This window comes from Pristiophorus japonicus, chromosome 4 (genome assembly GCF_044704955.1).
Source record: "Pristiophorus japonicus isolate sPriJap1 chromosome 4, sPriJap1.hap1, whole genome shotgun sequence".
Lineage (NCBI taxonomy): Eukaryota > Metazoa > Chordata > Chondrichthyes > Pristiophoridae > Pristiophorus > Pristiophorus japonicus.
In genome coordinates this window covers 158,949,192-158,969,296 of record NC_091980.1, presented here as the reverse complement: position 1 = coordinate 158,969,296, position 20,105 = coordinate 158,949,192, and the positions used below count along the sequence as shown (strand labels likewise).

The window sequence follows — 20,105 nt, the reverse complement described above, 5'->3', positions numbered from 1 at the left end:
GGTGAACGTAAACGATTCCATGCCACGATTCGAAGATGAACAGGTGAGATCTCCCCAGTGCCCTGGGCAATATTTTTCCCTCAACCAACACTTACAGTAGATTATCTGGTCATTATCACATTGCTGTTTGTGGGCGCTTGCTGTGCGCAAAGTGGCTGCTGCGTTTCCCACATTCCTACACCAGTGACTACGCTTAAAGTTGGATGTAAAGCACTTTGGGACATCCTGAGATTGTCTAAGTTACTATATAAGTGCAAGTCATTCTTTTGTCTTTAACATTGGGGAATAGCCTGGGATAAGCAGGGACTGTGGCGAAGTAGAGAGGCTCAGAACACACACACCAGGAAACCCCAGGCATTGATGGGTGAGAGCTTTAACTGGCTAATTGCTCTAAAATCCTTAATATGTTTCCACACTATAACATGCTCTAGATAGTATGTATGGGATCAACAGCAACAAACCTGTATCGAACCTTGGTTCGACCACACTTGGAGAACTGTGCACGTTCTAGTCACCATATTATAAAAATATATACAAGGATGATACATCGGATTGCATAGAATATACGGCACAAAAACAGGCCATTCGGCCCAACTAGTCCATGCCGGCGTTTATGCTCCACTTAAGCCTCCTCCCGTCTTTCCTTATCGAAATCTATCCACATAACATAACATAAGAAATAGGAGCAGGAGTAGGTCATTTGGTCCCTTGAGCCTGCGCCGCCATTCAATAAGATCATGGCTGATCTGATCATAGACTCAGCTCCACTTCCCTGCCTGCTCCCCATAACCCTTGACTCCCTTACCGTTCAAAAATCTGTCCATCTCCACCTTAAATATATTCAATAACCCAGCCTCCACAGCTCTCTGGGGTAGAGAATTCCAAAGATTCACGATCCTCTGAGAGAAGAAATGCCTCCTCATCTCTGTTTTAAATGGGCGACCCCTTATTCTGAAACTATGCCCCCTAGTTCTAGATTCCCCCACAAGGGGAAACATCCTCTCTGCATCTTCCGTATCAAGCCCCCTCAGAATCTTGTACGTTTCAATAAGATCACCTCTCATTCTTCTAAAACTCCAATGAGTACAGGCCCAACCTGCTCAACCTTTCTTCAGATGACAACCCCTTCATCTCAGGAATCAATCTCATGAACCTTCTCTGAACTGCCTCCAATGCAAGTACATCCCTCCTTAAATAAGGAGACCAAAACTGTACACAGTACTCTAGGTGTGGCCTCACCAATATCGTGTATTGTTGAAATCACACCTAGCATCCCTACTTTTATACTCCATCCCCCTTGCCATAAAGGCCAACATTCCATTTGCCTTCCTGATTACTTGCCAAAACTGCATACTAACTTTTTGTGTTTCATGTACAAGGACCCCCAGGTCCCTCTGTACTGCAGCATTTTGTTATCTCTCTCCATTTAAATAATAATTTGCTTTTTTATTTTTTTCTACCAAAGTGGATAATCTCACACTTTCCCACATTATACTCCATCTGCAAAATGTTTGCCTACTCACTTAGCCTGACTATATCCCTTTGTAGATTCTTTGTGTCCTTTTCAGAACTTGCTTTCCTACCCATCTTTGTATCATCAGCAAATTTGGCTACATTACACTCGGTCCCTTCATCCAAGTCATTAATATAGATTGTAAATAGTTGAGGCCCCACACCGATCCCTCTGGCACCCCAGTAGAAACTGTTTGCCAACCGGAAAATTACCCATTTATCCCTGACTCTCTGTTTTCTGTTCGTTAGCCAATCCTCTATCCATGCTATTTTTATTACCCCCAACCCCGTGAACTTTTATCTTGTGCAGCAACTGCTTTTGTGGCACCTTATCGAATGCCTTCTGGAAATCCAAATACACCACATCCACTGGTTCCCCCTTTATCCACCCTGCTCATTACATCCTCAAAGAACTCCAGCAAATTTGTCAAACATGATTTCCCTTTCATAAAACCATGCTGACTCTGCTTGACTGAATTATGCTTTCCCAAATGTCCTGCTACTGCTTCCTTAATAATGGACTCCAGCATTTTCCCAACGACAGATGTTAGGCTAACTGGTCTATAGTTTCCTGCTTTCTGTCTGCCTCCTTTCTTATATAGGGGTGTTATATTTGCTGTTTTCTAATCTGCTGGGATCTCTCCAGAATCCAGGGAATTTTGGTAGATTACAACCAATGCATCCACTCTCTCTGCAGCCACTTCTTTTAAGACCCTAGGACGCAGGCCATCAGGTCTAGGGGACTTGTCCACCTTCAGTCCCATTAGTTTGCCTCGTACTTTTTCTCTAGTGATAGTGATTGTTTTACATTTCTTCCTCCCTATAGCCCCTTGATTATCTATTATTTGGATGCCTTTAGTGTCTTCTACCGTGAAGACTGATACAGAATATTTGTTCAAAGTCTCTGCCTTTTCTCTATTTCCCATTAAATTCCCCAGTCTCATCCTCTAAGGGACCAAAGTTTACTTAAGCTACTCTCTTCCGTTTTATTTACGTGTAGAAGTTCTTGCTGTCTGTTTTTAGATTTCTTGTTAGTTTACTCTCATAATCTATATTCTCTTTCTTTATTTTTTTTTTAGTCGTCCTTTGCTGGTTTCTAAAAAATTCTAAATCCTCTGGCCTCCCACTAATCTTCGTAACATTGTATGCCTTTGTTTTCAGTTTGACACCATCCCTAACTTCCTTAGTTAGCCACGGATGGTTCATCCTTCTCTTAGAGTCTCTATTCCCTTCTCCCTCATGTGCTTGTCCAGCATCCCCTTAAATGCACCTATACTATTCGCTTCAACCACTCCCAGCGGTAGCGAGTTCCACATTCTCACCACTCTTTGGGTAAAGAAGTTTCTTCTGAATTACCTATTGGATTTCTTGGTGACTATCTTATATTGATGGCCTCTAGTTATGCTCTTCCCCACAAGTGGAAACATTCTCTCTATATCCACTCTATCAAAACCTTTCAAACTAGATATCAGAATTGAGAGGTTATAACGATCAGGAAAGATCAAACAGGCTGGGCTTTTTCCACTAGAAAAGAGAAGGCTGATGGATGACCTGAAAGAGGTCATTAAAATGAAGAAGGGATTTGATTGGGTAGATGTAGAGAAGAGTTGACTTTTGGCTGACACCATTAGCCAAGTGTTGTGGCTAATATCCTCCCTGATCATTGCCAATTCTACTCCGGCATCTGAAGTCATGTGACTACCATGGGATACAGTCCAAAACCTGTTATTCTTTATAATTAACACACATTCATAGCGATTCCATGCAAGAACAGTTAAATCCACAATGTATCATGGAAGTAGAAGAGCAGATTGTGATTTAAACAGATGTAATATGTTGAACATCAGGATTTAATCCTGCTGCAGGGCAAAGATGGGCCCTCGATAATGTATTCATACACAACAGATTATAGGGGAACGCTATATTATTCTAACTGATACATGTCTACCTAAAGTGAAGATCGAATACATTAAATGTGAGTCTGCTGAATATCATCAGCAAAAACACAGCGGCTTTTTAAAAAATCAAAATGAATTATCTTCATAACCGAGTCAGTCTTCTGAAAACTGCCTTTGCAATGAGTGAGTCAATAGGTTAATCAATAGATGGCTTTAATCAGGTCACTGTGACGTCTGCCTGCAGCGGCAGGCTGAGAGGTTAACCAACATTAGCCTATCTCGCTGAGCTAAACCTCCGGAGATGAAAAGCTTATTCATTTTTTCTTTGTTTAATATAATTTTCTATAAATAGACCTCTGCTGTAAATGCCGTGCAGTGTTCATCTTGTCGACATTGTGTTTGTGACTGCTCTTTCCCCCATTCCCTCAAAGCTGCTGTACTGCCACATTCAGGAGCCATATCCCTCAACCCCACCTCCCCACCGTATCCCTCAACCCCTCCATATCCCTCAACCCCTTCATATCTGTCAACCCCTCCTCCCCACCGTATCCTTCAACCCCTCCATATCCCTCAACCTCACCTCCCCACCGTATCCCTCAACCCCACCTCCCCACCATATCACTCAACCCCTCCATATCCCTCAACCCCTCCATATCCCTCAACCCCACCTCCCCACCGTATCCCTCAACCCCACCTTCCCACCATATCACTCAACCCCTCCATATCCCTCAACCCCTCCATATCCCTCAACCCCTTCATATCCCTCAACCCCTCCTCCCCACCGTATCCCTCAACCTCTCCATATCCCTCAACCTCACCTCCCCACCGTATCCCTCAACCCCACCTCCCCACCGTATCCCTCAACCCCTCCATATCCCTCAACCCCTTCATATCCCTCAACCCCACCTCCCCACCGTATCCCTCAACCCCTCCATATCCCTCAACCCCTTCATATCCCTCAACCCCTCCTCCCCACCGTATCCCTCAACCCCTCCATATCCCTCAACCCCTTCATATCCCTCAACCTCACCTCCCCACCGTATCCCTCAACCCCACCTCCCCACCATATCACTCAACCCCTCCATATCCCTCAACCCCTCCATATCCCTCAACCCCACCTCCCCACCGTATCCCTCAACCCCACCTCCCCATCGTATCCCTCAACTCCTCCATATCCCTCAACTCCTTCATATCCCTCAACCCCACCTCCCCACCGTATCCCTCAACCCCTCCATATCCCTCAACCCCACCTCCCCACCGTATCCCTCAATCCCACCTCCCCACCATATCCCTCAACCCCACCTCCCCAATATATTCCCTCAACTCCTCCATATCCCTCAACCCCACCTCCCCACCATATCCCTCAACCCCACCTCCCCAATATATTCCCTCAACCCCTTCATATCCCTCAACCCCACCTCCCCACCGTATCCCTCAACCCCACCTCCCCAATATATTCCCTCAACCCCTCCATATCCCTCAACCCCACCTCCCCACCGTATCCCTCAACCCCTTCATATCCCTCAACCCCACCTCCCCACCGTATCCCTCAAACCCACCTCCCCATTGTATCCCTCAACCCCATCTAACCCCCCCATCTCACCATATTTCACAACCCCATATAACCATCTTCTCACAATATCCCTCAACCCCATACACCCACCATCTCACCATATGTCAATATGGTTTCCGGTTGTGGAGGAATCTAATACCCGGGGCCATAAATATAAAAGGTCACTAATAAATCCACTGGGGAATTCAGGGAAACTTCTTTACCCAGAGAGTGGTGAGAATGTGGAACATGCTACCACAGGGAATGGTTGAGGTGACTAGCATGGATGTATTTAAGGGGAAGCTGGATAAACACATGAGGGAGAAATGAATCGAAGGGTGTGCTGGTAGGGTTCGATGAAGTAAATAGAGTGGGAGGAGGCACCAGCACAGACCAGTTGGCCCAAATAGCCTGCTTTTGTGCTGGCGGTGGCCAATAAATATTCAACTATGTGTAAAAGTGGGACAGTGTATGTTGGAGCAGCAAAAGGCAGAGCGTGGTAATGTCCCTATCATGACCGAGCTGCTGTTGGGACCAGCAGGGTCCCAGGCATCTCCTAAACAACAACAACTCGTATTTATATAGCGCCTTTAACATAGTGAAACGTCCCAAGGCACTTCACAGGAGTATTATGTGATAAAAAAATTTGACACCAAGCCACATAGGTAGAAATTAGCGCAGGTGACCAAAATCTTGGTCAAAGAGGTAGGTTTTAAGGAGCGTCTTGAAGGAGGAAAGAGAGGTAGAGAGGTGGAGAGGTTTAGGGAGGGAGTTCCAGATCTTGGGGCCTAGGCAACAGAAGGCACGGCCACTGATGGTTAAGCGATTATAATCAGGGATGCTTGAGAGGGCAGAATTAGAAGAGCACAGACATCTCGGAGGATTGTGGGGCTGGAGGTGATTACAGAGATAGGGAGGGGCGAGGCCATGGACGGATTTGAAAATAAGGATGAGAATTTTGAAATCGAGGGGTTGCTTAACCGGAAGCCAATGTAGGTCAGTGAGCACAGGGGTGATGGGTGAACGGAACTAGGTGCGAGTTAGGACACGGGGCAGCCAAGTTTTGGATCACCTCTAGTTCACATATGGTAGAATGTGGGAGGCCAGCCAGGAGTGCATTGGAATAGTCAAGTCGAGAGCTAACAAAGGTATGGATGGGGGCTTCAGCAGCAGATGAGCTGAGGCAAGGGCGGAGACGGGCGATGTTACGGAGGTGGAAATAGGAACAAGGTCATTCCTGGACCAAGCGTGGGAACCCAGTGCCGGATTCGGAGCTGCAGCAGTGGAGGCTATTGGGGGAAATCGGCCACAGTGCAGAGTAACTCACACACCCAACCACTCAAACCTCTTGCCATCAGAAGGAGATGTTTTTTGACTTTAGTGCTATTTAATACTGAATTGGAACTGCGCTGTCAGGTGCAGGTTTCATTGAGCATAGCATGAGGGAATGGCCATCAGAACAATGAGTTGGTTGCTGAGTATAACGGGCGCTTATTGACCACTGATGACCATTTTAGGATGCACCACCGATACAGTTAATAAAGAAACAAAAGACTTGCATTTATATAGCGCCTTTCACGACCGCCAGACATCTCAAAGCGCTTTACAGCCAATGAAGTACTTTTGGAGTGTAGTCACTGTTGTAATGTGGGAAACATGGCAGCCAATTTGCGCACAGCAAGCTCCCACAAACAGCAATGTGATAATGATCAGATAATCTGTTTAAGTGGTAAATAATGTCCAAGACATCAGGGATAACTCTCCTGCTCTTCTTAGAAATAGTGCCATGGAATCTTTTACATCCACCTGAGAGAGCAGTCAGGGCCTCAGCTCTCATCTGAAAGACGGCATCTCCAACAATTCAGCACTCCCTCAGCACTGCACGGGAATGTCAGCCTAGATTTATGTGCTCAAGTTCCTGGAGTGGGATTTGAACCCACAACCTTCTGACTCAGAAGGCAAGACTGCTACCCAGTAAGCCACAGCTGACACTGTGCTGATGCAGATTAATGCTAGAGAAGAATCAGACTGAGACCCCAGTGATGTAGCACAAACTTCAAAGAGCTGTACCCTGGCTGGAGACTAAACAAGGGGAGAATAATCTGCGGCTCGGCTGCAGTCGTGTCCTTCAGCGCAACGCCTGCAGTGCACACATTCAAGGTTGGATAATCTGCTCCTTGGCTCCGATAGGAAACCACGCACCAGATAAAAGGGAACAACTCCGCTGGAAAGTCAGGTTCAAGAGCAAAATAACAGAGCTCAAATATTGACCCTGAACCAACTCACCAAACTAAAAATACCAGTGAGGAGCCCAGGACTTGTCCTCTAGCTGTGCTTTAGTGCATTTGGACACCGTCTATGCATTTAAGGGGAAGCTGGACAAGCGAATCTCTTCGCCGAGAACATGCAGAAACCAAGCGCAGGCAGCGGAAGGAGCATGCGGCAAACCAGTCCCACCCACCCCTTCCTCCAACCACTGTATCCACCTGTGACAGAGACTGTAATTCCCTTATTGGACTGTACAGTCACCTAAGGACTCATTTTTAAAGTGGAAGCAAGTCTTCCTCGATTCCGAGGGTCTGCCTATGATGATGATGGACAAGCATATGAGGGAGAAAGGAATATAGGGTTATGCTGATAGATTTAGATGAGGAAAGACGGGAGGCGGCTTGAGTGGAGCATAAACGTCGGCATGACGTGGTTGGGTTGAATGGCCTGTTTCTGTACCGTATATCACAGAGCTGAACTTGGGTTCTGACTGGGTCTTGGTGCAGAGTTTATGGTTGGCACTGATTCTGGTCGCTCCGGAAGGTCACCAGAGTCCGCGTACAGGTTAGGCAGCACAGCACGAGGATGGGTATGGTGCTAATTTGTGCCAATGGGTTTCGGGGGGAGGGGGCGGTGGTAGTGGAGCACGGTATTTATTGGTTACATTGGTGGGGGGGAGTTATTGGGTATTTAGTCCTTGTGGGAGGGTGATGGAATATGGGAACAGCAGTATGCCATTCAGCCCCTCGAGCCTGTACCATCATTCATTTTTTCTTTATTCATTCTCGGGATATGGGCGTTGCTGGCAAGGCTGGCATTTATTGCCCGTTCCTAGTTGCCCTTGAGAAGATGGTGGTGAGTCGCCTTCTTGAACCACTGCAGTCCGTGTGGTGAAGGTGCTCCCACAGTGCTGTTAGGGAGGGAGTTCCAGGATATTGACCCAGCGGCGATGAAGGAACAGCGATATATTTCCAAGTCAGGATGGTGTGTGACTTGAAGATGATGGTGTTCCCATGCGCCTGCTGCCCTTGTCCATCTAGATGGTAGAGGTCGTGGTTTTAGGAGGACCTTGAAAAAGCCTTGGCTGATTGCTATCTCAACTCCATTTTCCCACCTTTGCTCCATATTTCTAGATACCCTTACCCAACAAAAGTCTATGAGGTAGACTTTCCATTGACATTGGAATTAGTGCTATTATTATTTTCTGGGATCGCCGAAATATCACCCATTTTAAAAACCTCTACTTTCCCTTTTTTAATTTCGGCATTAGCTGTAGCGATGTGAAATGGGCGATAGAGATTTATTTCAATTGTTCTGCGCATATGCAGGTCATCTGAGAGAGAAAGAGTCGAGTGTTGAAAGCTGTTGTTTTGGTGATTGGTGATTGAGGACTTGTTTTTTGAGCGGAATAATTAAAAATAAATAATGGAACACGTCGAGGAGGCCGTGTTAAGTGATGTTGGAGAGGTGGAGGAAGTGGGTGGAGGGAGTGATCTGGGTGAGGTGGCAGAGATTGGTGGCAGAAGGCATGCCAAGCATTTTTCGGAAGGGGCAAATGCTGCCTTCGTCCACGAGGTGGAAACTCGTTGGGCCCAATTGACCCGGGGTGGTCATGGGAAACCACCCCCCAGGGTGTATCAGAGAATTTGGGTGGAGATCGCCGAAGTCGTGTCATCGGCGGCATACGATGTCCATGAGCCGAACCAGTGCCACAAGCGCTGAAGCGACCTTGTTGGTTCCGGAAGAGCAAGTATTACATTTATTAAATTTATAATTATAATTGTAATGATGCTATGACTCATTAATTCAAATATAGATCTGCTGGATTTTAATATAGCTGTTAATCTTGGTGTCATACGTTAGTTCCTCACCACGATCTTATTAAATTTATCGATCTCAATACATTGGATTAATTGTAATAAAAAATATTTGATTTGGTTGATGGGCCTCAGTTCTGTCTGTTGCTCACTCGGTCTCTGGTTATAACTTTGCTTCTAACAACAACAACTTGCATTTATATAGCGCCTTTAACATAGTAAAACATCCCAAGGCGATTCACAGAAGTCTTGTGAACATCACGTGACTGGCTAAGCCACTCACAACTCAACAGCTCTACAACTATTTTTGTGAAAACTATAAATCAAGTGCCCCCCTTAAAAGGAACACTAAAACCGACAAATTAAACCAATTAAACTTTTTACATTATTGGATCAAATTAAAATTTGGTTGCCGGGGGTGATGATGCACTCCAGTCCCTCCGGTGCCCACCTCTTGCGAAAGGCCGCGAGCGTACCGGTGGACACCGCATGCTCCATCTCCAGGGACACCCTGGCTCGGAGGTAACTGCAGATGCACCAGACTGATTCCCGGGATGGCACGACTGACATATGAAGAAAGACTGGATCAACTAGGCTTATATTCACTGGAATTTAGAAGAATGAGAGGGGATCTCATAGAAACATGTAAAATTCTGATGGGATTGGATTGAGAACTGGTTGTCAGACAGGAAGCAAAGAGTAGGAGTAAATGGGTATTTTTCAGAATGGCAGGTAGTGACTAGTGGGGTACCGCAAGGTTCTGTGCTGGGGCCCCAGCTGTTTACATTGTACATTAATGATTTAGACGAGGGGATTAAATGTAGTTTCTCCAAATTTGAGGATGACACTAAGTTGGGTGGCAGTGTGAGCTGCGAGGAGGATGCTATGAGGCTGCAGAGTGACTTGGATAGGTTAGGTGAGTGGGCAAATGCATGGCAGATGAAGTAGAATGTGGATAAATGTGAGGTTATCCACTTTGGTGGTAAAAACAGAGAGACAGACTATTATCTGAATGGTGACAGATTAGGAAAAGGGGAGGTGCAACGAGACCTCGGTGTCATGGTACATCAGTCATTGAAGGTTGGCATGCAGGTACAGCAGGCGGTTAAGAAAGCAAATGGCATGTTGGCCTTCATAACGAGGGGATTTGAGTACAGGGGCAGGGAGATGTTACTACAGTTGTACAGGGCCTTGGTGAGGCCACACCTGGAGTATTGTGTCCAGTTTTGGTCTCCTAACTTGAGGAAGGACATTCTTGCTATTGAGGGAGTGCAGCGAAGGTTCACCAGACTGATTCCCGGGATGGCGGGACTGACATATCAAGAAAGACTGGATCAACTGGGCTTGTATTCACTGGAGTTCAGAAGAATGAGAGGGGATCTCATAGAAATGTTTAAAATTCTGACGGGTTCAGACAGAGTAGATGCAGGAAGAATGTTCCCAATGTTGGGGAAGTCCTGAACCAGGGGTCACAGTCTAAGGATAAGGGGTAAGCCATTTAGGACCGAGATGAGGAGAAACTTCTTCACCCAGAGAGTGGTGAACCTGTGGAATTCTCTACCACAGAAAGATGTTGAGGCCAATTCACTAAATATATTCAAAAAGGAGTTAGATGTAGTCCTTGCTACTAGGGGATCAAGGGGTATGGCGAGAAAGCAGAAATGGGGTACTGAAGTTTCATGTTCAGCCATGAACTCATTGAATGGCGGTGCAGGTTCGAAGGGCCGAATGGCCTACTCCTGCACCTATTTTCTATGTTTCTATGTGAGCCATTTAGGACCGAGATGAGGAGAAACTTCTTCACTCAGAGAATTGTGAACCTGTGGAATTCTCTACCACAGAAAGTTGTTGAGGCCAGTTCGTTAGATATATTCAAAAGGGAGTTCGATGTGGCCCTTACGGCTAAAGGGATCAAGAGGTATGGAGAGAAAGCAGGAATGAGGTACTGAAGTTGCATGATCAGCCATGATCATATTGAATGGTGGTGCAGGCTCGAAAGGCTGAATGGCCTACTCCTGCACCTATTTTCTATGTTTCTATGTTTCTATGAAAGAGAGGCAGGCAGTCGGGCTGAATGACTCCCTCGACCGCCCGCTGCCTGGACCGGTTGATGGCCCCCTTGGCCATGCCCAGGAGCAGGCCTCAACAGCTCTACAACTCTTTTTGTTGTGAACAAAAAATAAACATTAAATCAAGTGCCCCCTGATTAAAAGGTGGGGGGCGGGGGGGACACCAAACACTTTTCAAGTGCCTTTTTATTTGGGCACTAAAACAACAAATTATACAAGTACCCCCTGGCTAAAAGGCGGGATGGGCAGCACTAAAACCTGGCAATAAAACAAATTAAACTATAAAACATATAAAATCAAATTAAAATTTGGTTGCCGGGGGCGATGATGCACTCCAGTCCCTCCGGCGCCCACCTCACGCGGAAGGCCGCGAGCGTACCGGTGGACACCGCGTGCTCCATCTCCAGGGACACCCTGACTCGAATGTAACCGTGGAAGAGAGGCAGGCAGTCAGGCTGAACGACCCCCTCGACCGCCCACTGCCTGGACCGGCTGATGGCCCCCTTGGCCGTGCCCAGGAGCAGTTCTACGAGGAGGCCCTCAGACCTACCCGCTCCCCTCCGCACAGGGTGCCCAAAGATCAGGAACGTGGGACTGAAGTGCAGCCAGAAATTGAGGAGCAGCCCCTTTAAATAATGGAATAGGGGCTGCAACCTCACACATTCCATAAAAACATGGAACGCGAACTCTTCCAGACCGCAGAAATTGCAGGCAGCCTGGGAGCCCGTGAACCGACTTAACAAACCTGTGAGCATACTCACAGGTGCATACATTACAGTAACAAAGGCATGGATGAGGGTATTAGCAGCAGATAAGCTGAGGCAGGAGTGGACACGGGCGATGTTACGGAGGTGGAAATAGGCGGCCTTAGTGACGGTGAGGATATTCTTGGCTACAACTAATTTCTAGCCATTTCGAGGAAGTTAGTTGAGAGTCCCACACCGGGCGTGAGTCACCAGGTGGTTAGGGGTCGGTCCTGTAAACTGAAGATTGCATGTTCGATCCCCCACCCTGCCCATCTCTGATCGAAGCTCGAATCAGCCCATTTCCTCCAATTAAACATCGCCAAGACCAAAGCCATTGTTTTCATTCTCTGCCATAAACTCCGTTCCCTAGTCACCAACTCCATCCCTCTCCCTGGCAACGGTCTGAGGCTGAACCAGACTGTTCGCAACCTTGGTGTCATACTCGTTATAGCTAAGAAATGGGCAGTGCTTAGACTAAAAAAGGATAAGCTGCGCCACCTGAAAATCGTCTAGGCTGCACGCAAATTTCGTCCTCTCATTAACATGATTGCAGTCCTGATTCTCGTCTAAAAACCCAAGCTCATTGGTGTTACACTGAAAAGCTGGACCAATATCGGGGGCAGTCTAAACATAAGTAATGATTGCCACCGGCTTCTTTCACTGCTTAAAGGGGAGGTCCACTGATGCTGCAGCCCCTCATTCTCAGCATTGTTGGGTGAACAGCCGCCTCAACAACATACGAAGGACAAGGAGAAGGAGCGCTTGTTTACAAATGCTGAGGCAGATCGGCACCCCAGGGGAAGAGCCCGGGGGTTTTCCGGGGAAGATTTGGAGGCCTTGGTTTTCGCGTTGGGGAGAAGGTGGGCGGTCCTGTACCCACTGGCAGAGGGCCCTCGCCACAGGTCTGCCCCACTGTGTGGAGGGAGGTGGCACCACGTCATGGGCAGCACTGTGTTTCCCAGAGCCCACTCCCAGTGCAGGAGGAAGTTTAACCACCTCACACGGGGGGGTCAGGGTGAGTGACATTTCAACAAATGCTATCTGGTTCACTAATGTCCTTTAGGGAAGGAAATCGGCCGCCCTTACCCAGTCTGGCTGATATGTGACTCCAGACCCACAGCAATGTGGTTGATGACTAACTGCCCTCTGAAATGGTCCAGCGAGCCCCTCAAGGGCAATTGGGGATGCAATAAATGCAGGCCTTGCCAGCAACGCCCACATCCCAGGAATGAATTTTAAAGATCATACCACCATCTGCACCACAAACTTCACAGACTGCTCAATGCACCACATCCCCAGCACTCACCCACCAGCAATCTCTACCTCGCAAAGCTCACACCCACATCTCACACCTTGCACACAATGGCAGCTATTCAACCATAGTAGGTACACCACCCAAACACGTTGCTCCACACTCACCCACACAATAACAGCTATTCAACCATGGTAGGCACACCATCCAAGCACATTGCTCCACGCTCAGCAGGCATCCGAGCAGCCTGTCCCCGGGGGCACTGCAGAGAGTGAGGGGGGAGAGGGGGAGGAGGAATACACCACGACACTGCATGTCTCACCCACAGACACCCGCTCAGACGCTGGCACCACGCGGTCTTTTGAGGCTGGTGTTGTAGTGGGATCTACACAGGACGAGGCACCAGACACGAGCGGGCTGCAGCGTGGCCGGGAGGAAAGGGCAGCTCGGGGGCCAGCTCCCCGGAGGACCAGTTCCCCGCCAGTTCTGCTGCACAGGTCTCAATGAGGACCTCAATGGGGAGGCCTTCAGGAGAAGGGTGATGGGCATGCGCAGGGAGATGACAGGTGCAATGGCAGGGTGCCCCAGAGCCTCTCTACAATGACCAGGGTATCCCAGAGCCTCTCTGTAATGGGCAGCCTGCCCGAGAGCCTCTCTGCAATGGGCAGGGTGCCCCAGAGCCTCTCTGCAATGACCAGTCTGTCCGAGAGCCTCTCTACAATCACCAGTCTGTCCAAGAGCCTCTCTGCAATGGGCAGCCTGCCCGAGAGCCTCTCTGCAATGACCAGCCTGCCCGAGAGCCTCTCTGCAATGGGCAGGGTGCCCCAGAGCCTCTCTGCAATGACCAGTCTGTCCGAGAGCCTCTCTGCAATGGACAACCTACCCGAGAGCCTCTCTGCAATGACCAGTCTGTCCGAGAACCTCTCAGCAATGGCGAGGAGCGTGGAAGAGTCGGTCTCCAACATTGCACAGGGCTCAGCGCAGAGCTTGAAGCCCAGGATCTCCAGCCTGGAAATCACGGTACACTCCCAGACAGACCATGGTAACCCCAGACGTGATGATGCACGTGACGGGCGATGTGGCAGCTTCCATTGCAACACAGGCGGAAGCGACCCAACGTCTTCGTGCTGCAGCGGAAGCTCAGATTGCTCTCGTGCAGTCTCAGTGTGATGTCGCCCAAGCTCCGACTGCTGCCATTGTGGCTGGGTCTACCACCATCGACCGAGGCTCTCACGGTGTCGCAGCAGGCCAACGTTCTATGCTCCAACAGGTTGCTAGGGATGCTCAGGTACCTCTCCCGGGGCAGTGGCAGTGTCTGTGGAGCAGGAACTTTCTGTCTTCTCTCAGGGTGATAGCACTCCTGTTCCCACTGTCACTCCACCATTGCCCTAGCAGCTGCCTGTCAACCCAGACTGCTGCCGCCCATTCCGAGGTGGTGCAGTCTACAGCCGGGCCTTCTGGGCCCAGAGCTGCTCGAGGTCATCCTGCAAGGCCGTCTGAGCTCCTCACTGAGAGTCAGCAGCCTTCCATCAGCCTTGCTGCAGCCATTGGGGACACACTCTGTAGGATCACTGGTGCAGGAACGGGCTCACGGACTACAGGCACTAAGGGATTGCACAAGGGTGACTGGTTATTGGAATTCATGTGATATATTTATAGATAAATGTATTAATTGGGTTTGGAATCCTTTGTGGCATCTCTCATTCCAGCTTTGTGCCCAGGAGGACGCTGTGACATGATGTGAGACAGGAGGGTATGATGGGAATGTGCTGAGCTACGGGGATTAGGGGTTTCATTCATGTGAATCGGAGCTATTATGCCTGTAATGTACCTCTGAATGACTCCATGAGGCAATGTGTTGTACTCAAACTGTAGTGACCTTGGTCCTTTTTTCCAAACTGCAGAGTGAGGCAGTCGTATGGTGGATCCCCTTTTATACAGCCCCTGCCACCAGGGCAGGAAACCCCAGTCTCCACCAATTGCACCCTCTAGTGGTGCCAGCATGTATATACACAGTTTAAACCTTATCGAAAGTACATCAGGTAAACAAGTCTCCATCTTATGCAACTGTACAGTGACTGCACAGAGTGTATATCTATAGTCTGCATATATAATAGGGGCCTGATGAGCCGGTCATGAACAGCTCGTCCGGATAGCCGATTGTCTGCCTGCCTCCTCCCTCTCTCCTCTTCCTCTTGTTCCTCATCCTTTTCCTCCTCCTCCTCCTCCTCCTCCTCCTCCTCCTCTTCCTCCTCCTCCTCCTCCTGTTCTCCCTCATCCTTTTCCTCATCCTCCTCTCCCTCCTGCAGTATATGCAAGCACTCTAATAATGACTCCACGAGGTAAGGGTATACTACTTGAACTGTAGTGACCTTAGTACTTTGTTGCAGCTCCGAGAGTGAGGACACCAAGAGGTGAGCTCCCTTTTATACTGGGTTACCTGCAGTGTATAGGTGACCCTTAGGTCTCCAGCAGCAGAACCCTCTGGTGGTACAGGTATAGTGTATACAGGGTGAAGGTACAGTCAGTGGTCTAGTGTTACAGTACATACATTAACATGCATACATGACAACACTCCCCCCTAAACCTGTTCCAAGTCCTTATTGCCATGACATGGGGAGGTGATCAGTAGTGGATGGTGGGAGGTTGCGGTGAGGGTAGTGTGGGTTCCGTGTGTGATCCATGTGCTCATGGCTGCACTCATTCACTTCCCACCACCCCCCCACCCACCCCCCGCCATACATAGACCATGTGGGTGTCACTGTTGGAGGATTCCGCAGTGGTGGAACAAGTGTTATGGATAAGGTACAAACATTGTAGAATAGATAGGTGGTGGCATTTAGTGGTGGGCAGGGCCACAAGGTGGTGTGGCCTCCTTGTCCTCCATTGGTGGTGGAAGTCTGGTCATCCCAGGTTCCACCGGGAAAACTGGAGGGTACTGGTCTCTTGTTCCCGGTGCTGGCCCTGGTGGCCAGGGGGGGTAGGGCCGATCTGGGGCAGGTTGCCAGTGGTGGTGGCTATGCTGCCCATTGATTGCTGTCCCTGCAGTAGGTATGCTCCCACTGGGTGTGTGTGAGCCCTTCCTGGGGCATCACATTGGTCCCGGATGCGCAGGCTACACGATCAGGTAGCCCGCTGGACCTGGGTGTTTCCCACGGGGGGTTACCTTTGGCATTGTTGGTATACATGTAGAACCCAGTATCATTTCTCATTCTATCATTAGCATACATGATACATTGGCTCCAACCGCATCTAGCTGACTCGACATTGTTATATCTCTTTACACTTTCACGTTTGTTACTTACAAAGGTTGCATTTGTCCCGCTAGCATTACTGGCATCACTGTTCAACAGTGCAAACTTGTCACTTACATCATCTTTTGAAGCATTCGTTACATTTCTCCCATTAGCATTGCCAGCAGTACATTTATATACCTGCATTCATTATTTACACTTTTATCTTTAATATCACCGCCATCGCTGTGCCAAGAGTGGGACTGTCCCTTTAATTGTTCTGGGTTGCCGGTCTCCTTTAAGAGGGCCTTGCAATCTTTACCCCAATCCGGTTCGCCGCTTGGTGCCCTCGTGGTCTCGTCGTGGCCATCTTGATTCCAGGTGCTTCGCCTCGTGGTGTGGGCGCCATCTTCTCTCTTTCCAAGAGGTAGGCTGCGGTGATCCTTTTCTCCCCAGGTTCTGCCACGTAACCGGAGATCTACCTTCTGCGGCGATCTTCTTCCCTCGGAGTCCTACCACTGGAGCCCGGAAGGTGAGGTCTGGTCGTTCAGATTAGATCATCTCGCTGTTAAGTTGTGCAGTCTGTGTCGTCGCCATGCAGTCGAGTCGGACGGTAGGATTTTCAGGTGCTGCGATGGCTCCAAGTTTGGGGCCGCGTAGGATGTCGATCGCCAGGGCCCGGAGGCCTTTGTCGCTATGACAGATTTGGATTTGCTTCATCCAACTTCTTCCCAGCAGCATTGGACCATCACCAGCAACGATCCACAAGGGAAGCTTGTACACCGCGCCACCATGGGATACCGATACCTGTACCTCCACGCTGCCAGCCACTGGGATGGTGCTTTTGTGTAGGTGAGCAGCTTTGCCTGGATTGAGGACATTTTGGGTCGTTTGGCGGGATTGTCCCAGAGTCTCTCAAAGGCCGTCTGATTCATCAACAACTGGCTCGCCCCTGTGTCGACTTCCATCGAGACTGGAACACCGTCGATTTCTACTTCCATTTTCCACGGGGAACTCTCGGTGGAGCAGGTATACACTCCGTACACCTCTTCCTGGGGCTGAGCAACTTCATCTTCATCAGCGCTGGAGCCCAGGTGATCGGCCAACTCTTTAGCGACTCGGTGAGTAAAGCTTTTTCTACACATTCACTGAAGATGACCTTTAGTGTTGCAGCCTTCGCAGCTATAGTCTTTGTATCGGCACTGGTGGGCTCTGTGGTTTCCTCCACAGCGCCAATACGGGGCTAGCTGGTTGGCCCCATGTGGCGGACTCAGGGTTGCAGGACTCGGGGCAGCAGTCTTGCCTCTGAAAGTCGCCATTCGGTTCACTGCACTCGTCGGGTTAGAGTCCTGGGTGTGAGTCATCATCCATTTGGAGTCGCAGACCGAAATCATGAAGGCCTGGTTCACTTTGATTGCCTTCTGCAGGGTGACCATTGTGTCCGCAGAGAGCAGCTTGTAGAGGAGGCCCTCGTGGCCGATTCCAATAACAAAGATGTCCCTTAGTGCTTCAGTGAGGTGGTTGCCAAAATCACACGGTGCAGCCAATCTTCTCAGATCCGCAGCATATTTAGCAATTTCTTGGCCTTTGGGCCGCCAGTGGGTGTAGAACCGCTGTCTGGCTGTGAAGATGTTCTCTTTAGGTTTAAGTTGTTGCCACTGGAGCCAGGAAGGTGAGATCTGGTCGTTCAGATTAGATCATCTCGCTGTTAAGTTGTGCAGTGTGTGTCGTCGCCATGCAGTCGAGTCGGACAGTAGGATTTTCAGGTGCTGCGATGGCTCCAAGTTTGGGGCTGCGTAGGATGTCGATCACCGGGGTATTAAAGTTACTAGCTCCGCATAGGTCTTGGTTGTCATCTTCAATGGGGCTAGCAGGTCCCTGATCAGGCCATGGATAGTGGGCCCACAACTGCTGAGCAGGATGGTTCTGCGCTTGTTCGGAAGCAAGATCGGTGAGTCCCTAACCAGGTCGTTCACGATGAAAAAGTGTTCTAGGCTTTCCACAAAGGAATCCCAATATTCCCCATCAGCGAATTGTTGGAAGTTGCTTTGGTTAGACATATTGTGCGTGGAAATTCGTAACCTCGTCAACAGTTGTAGTATATGCAAGCACTCTAATAATGACTCCACGAGGTAAGGATATAGTACTTGAACTGACCTTAGTCCTTTTATTGCAGCTCCTAGAGTGAGGACACCAAGAGGTGAGCTCCCTTTTATACTTGGTTACCTGTAGTGTACAGGTGACCCTGAGGTCTCCAACAGCAGCACCCTCTGGTGGTACAGGTATAGTGTATATAGGGTGAAGGTACATTCATTGGTCTAGTGTTACAGTATATACATTAATATGCATACATGACACTTCCTCCTCCTCTCCCTCCTCCTCCTCAGCCTTCTCCCTTGTCCTCCTCCTGAGGTGGTCCCGCAATCCCTGCTGGCACGGGCTGTGCCCTCATGATGGCTAAGTTGTGCAGCATACAGCAGACCACACTGAAATGGGACACCGGCTCAGCCGAGTACTGGAGGGCTCCTCCCGAATGGTCAAAGCAGCGGAACCGTTACTTCAGTCGGCCTGCATGGCTCTTATTGCACGAGAGCTGGGCAGTAGTGGTGGGGTGCGGAGGGGAGTCATGAGCCAGATGGAGAGTGGATAGCCCTCGTCTCCCAGCAGCCAGCCGTGAGCTTGACGTGGTGGCTGGAAGATTCCTGTCACACCGGTCTGGCGCAGGATGAAGGCATTGAATCTGCTGCCAGGATAGCGGGCATTGATGGTGAGGATTCAAGGTGTGTGGGCCCACATCAACTGCACATTTAGTGAGTGGTAGCTTTTGTGGTTATGGAAGATCTCAGGATTGTTACGCGGTGCCTGCAAAGTCGACTGCCAGTACAACTCCCATGACTTTTAGCAAGTGTTGTGAGTTTGAAGTGTCTCAAAAATAATTAGTGAGTTTTTTTATTTGCCAGAACACTACCTGATACCAAAGAACCTTGAAATGACTAAAGAAAACTCTTGCAGTTGCAGGAAGTGGCACACAGCCACTCAAACTGCAAAAACCTGTCCGGTGTGAGCGATTGGTAAGGATCCCTTCAAATAGCATTGCCAGAGCCGGCTTCCTGCTGCTGCGCGCCAGCTCAACCTGTCATGGTTTTCTCCAGCCGGCAAATTGAACGGCCAAAATGAAGTTGGGAGATTCGGCGTCAAGTGAGCATTGTACACTCAGTGGCGCCATGATCGCCGTGATGGCGATGTCCCCGACGACCGAGTTTACCGGCAGCGCTACCGGCAAGGCGGATATGGTGTGCGACTCGGGAACCGTCATCAGCTGGCAGTAGAGCTCTGAACGACATCTTAGCGCCATCTCGTGGCGTTAACGTGTGGCGCTAAACACAGGGATTTCTCCCCCAAGGTTCCAGAGACCTACGCAATGAATGAGACGCAGCCAGCAATTGCTGGCCAACATTTGTTCTCTGATTGTGTGTTTTTTTGTTGTTGCAGGGTGTGATACCGCTGGGCGGGTGCATCGTTGAGGCGAAGGAAGAGCCCAACATGCCTTTTGTGATGAGAATCTCACACGAGGACTTCCACGTAAGTCAGAGTTGCCGTCCGGATAATGGGCACGGGGAATTAAGGGAGATTGCATCTTCACTTCATGACAGGACGGGGAAAGTCAAACTAGAACAATGGAGAAGGCTGAGGCAGAGGGCACCGGGTTCAGAGTTGAAAGGGAAAATTTAGGGCAGGCACAGAGGCAGTTGAGACTG

The 20,105-nt window shown here is 49.2% G+C and overlaps 1 protein-coding gene across 1 annotated transcript in view; it reads left to right on the top strand.

Annotated features, from left to right (window-relative positions):
- The window catches only part of plekhd1 (pleckstrin homology domain containing, family D (with coiled-coil domains) member 1), a 133,052-nt gene that overhangs the window by 42,234 nt on the left and 70,713 nt on the right, over window positions 1-20,105 (top strand). The window contains exon 3 of the mRNA XM_070877858.1: window positions 19,840-19,929. Within this exon, the coding sequence (XP_070733959.1) occupies window positions 19,840-19,929 (90 nt within the window). The remainder of the gene's footprint in view (window positions 1-19,839; window positions 19,930-20,105) is intronic.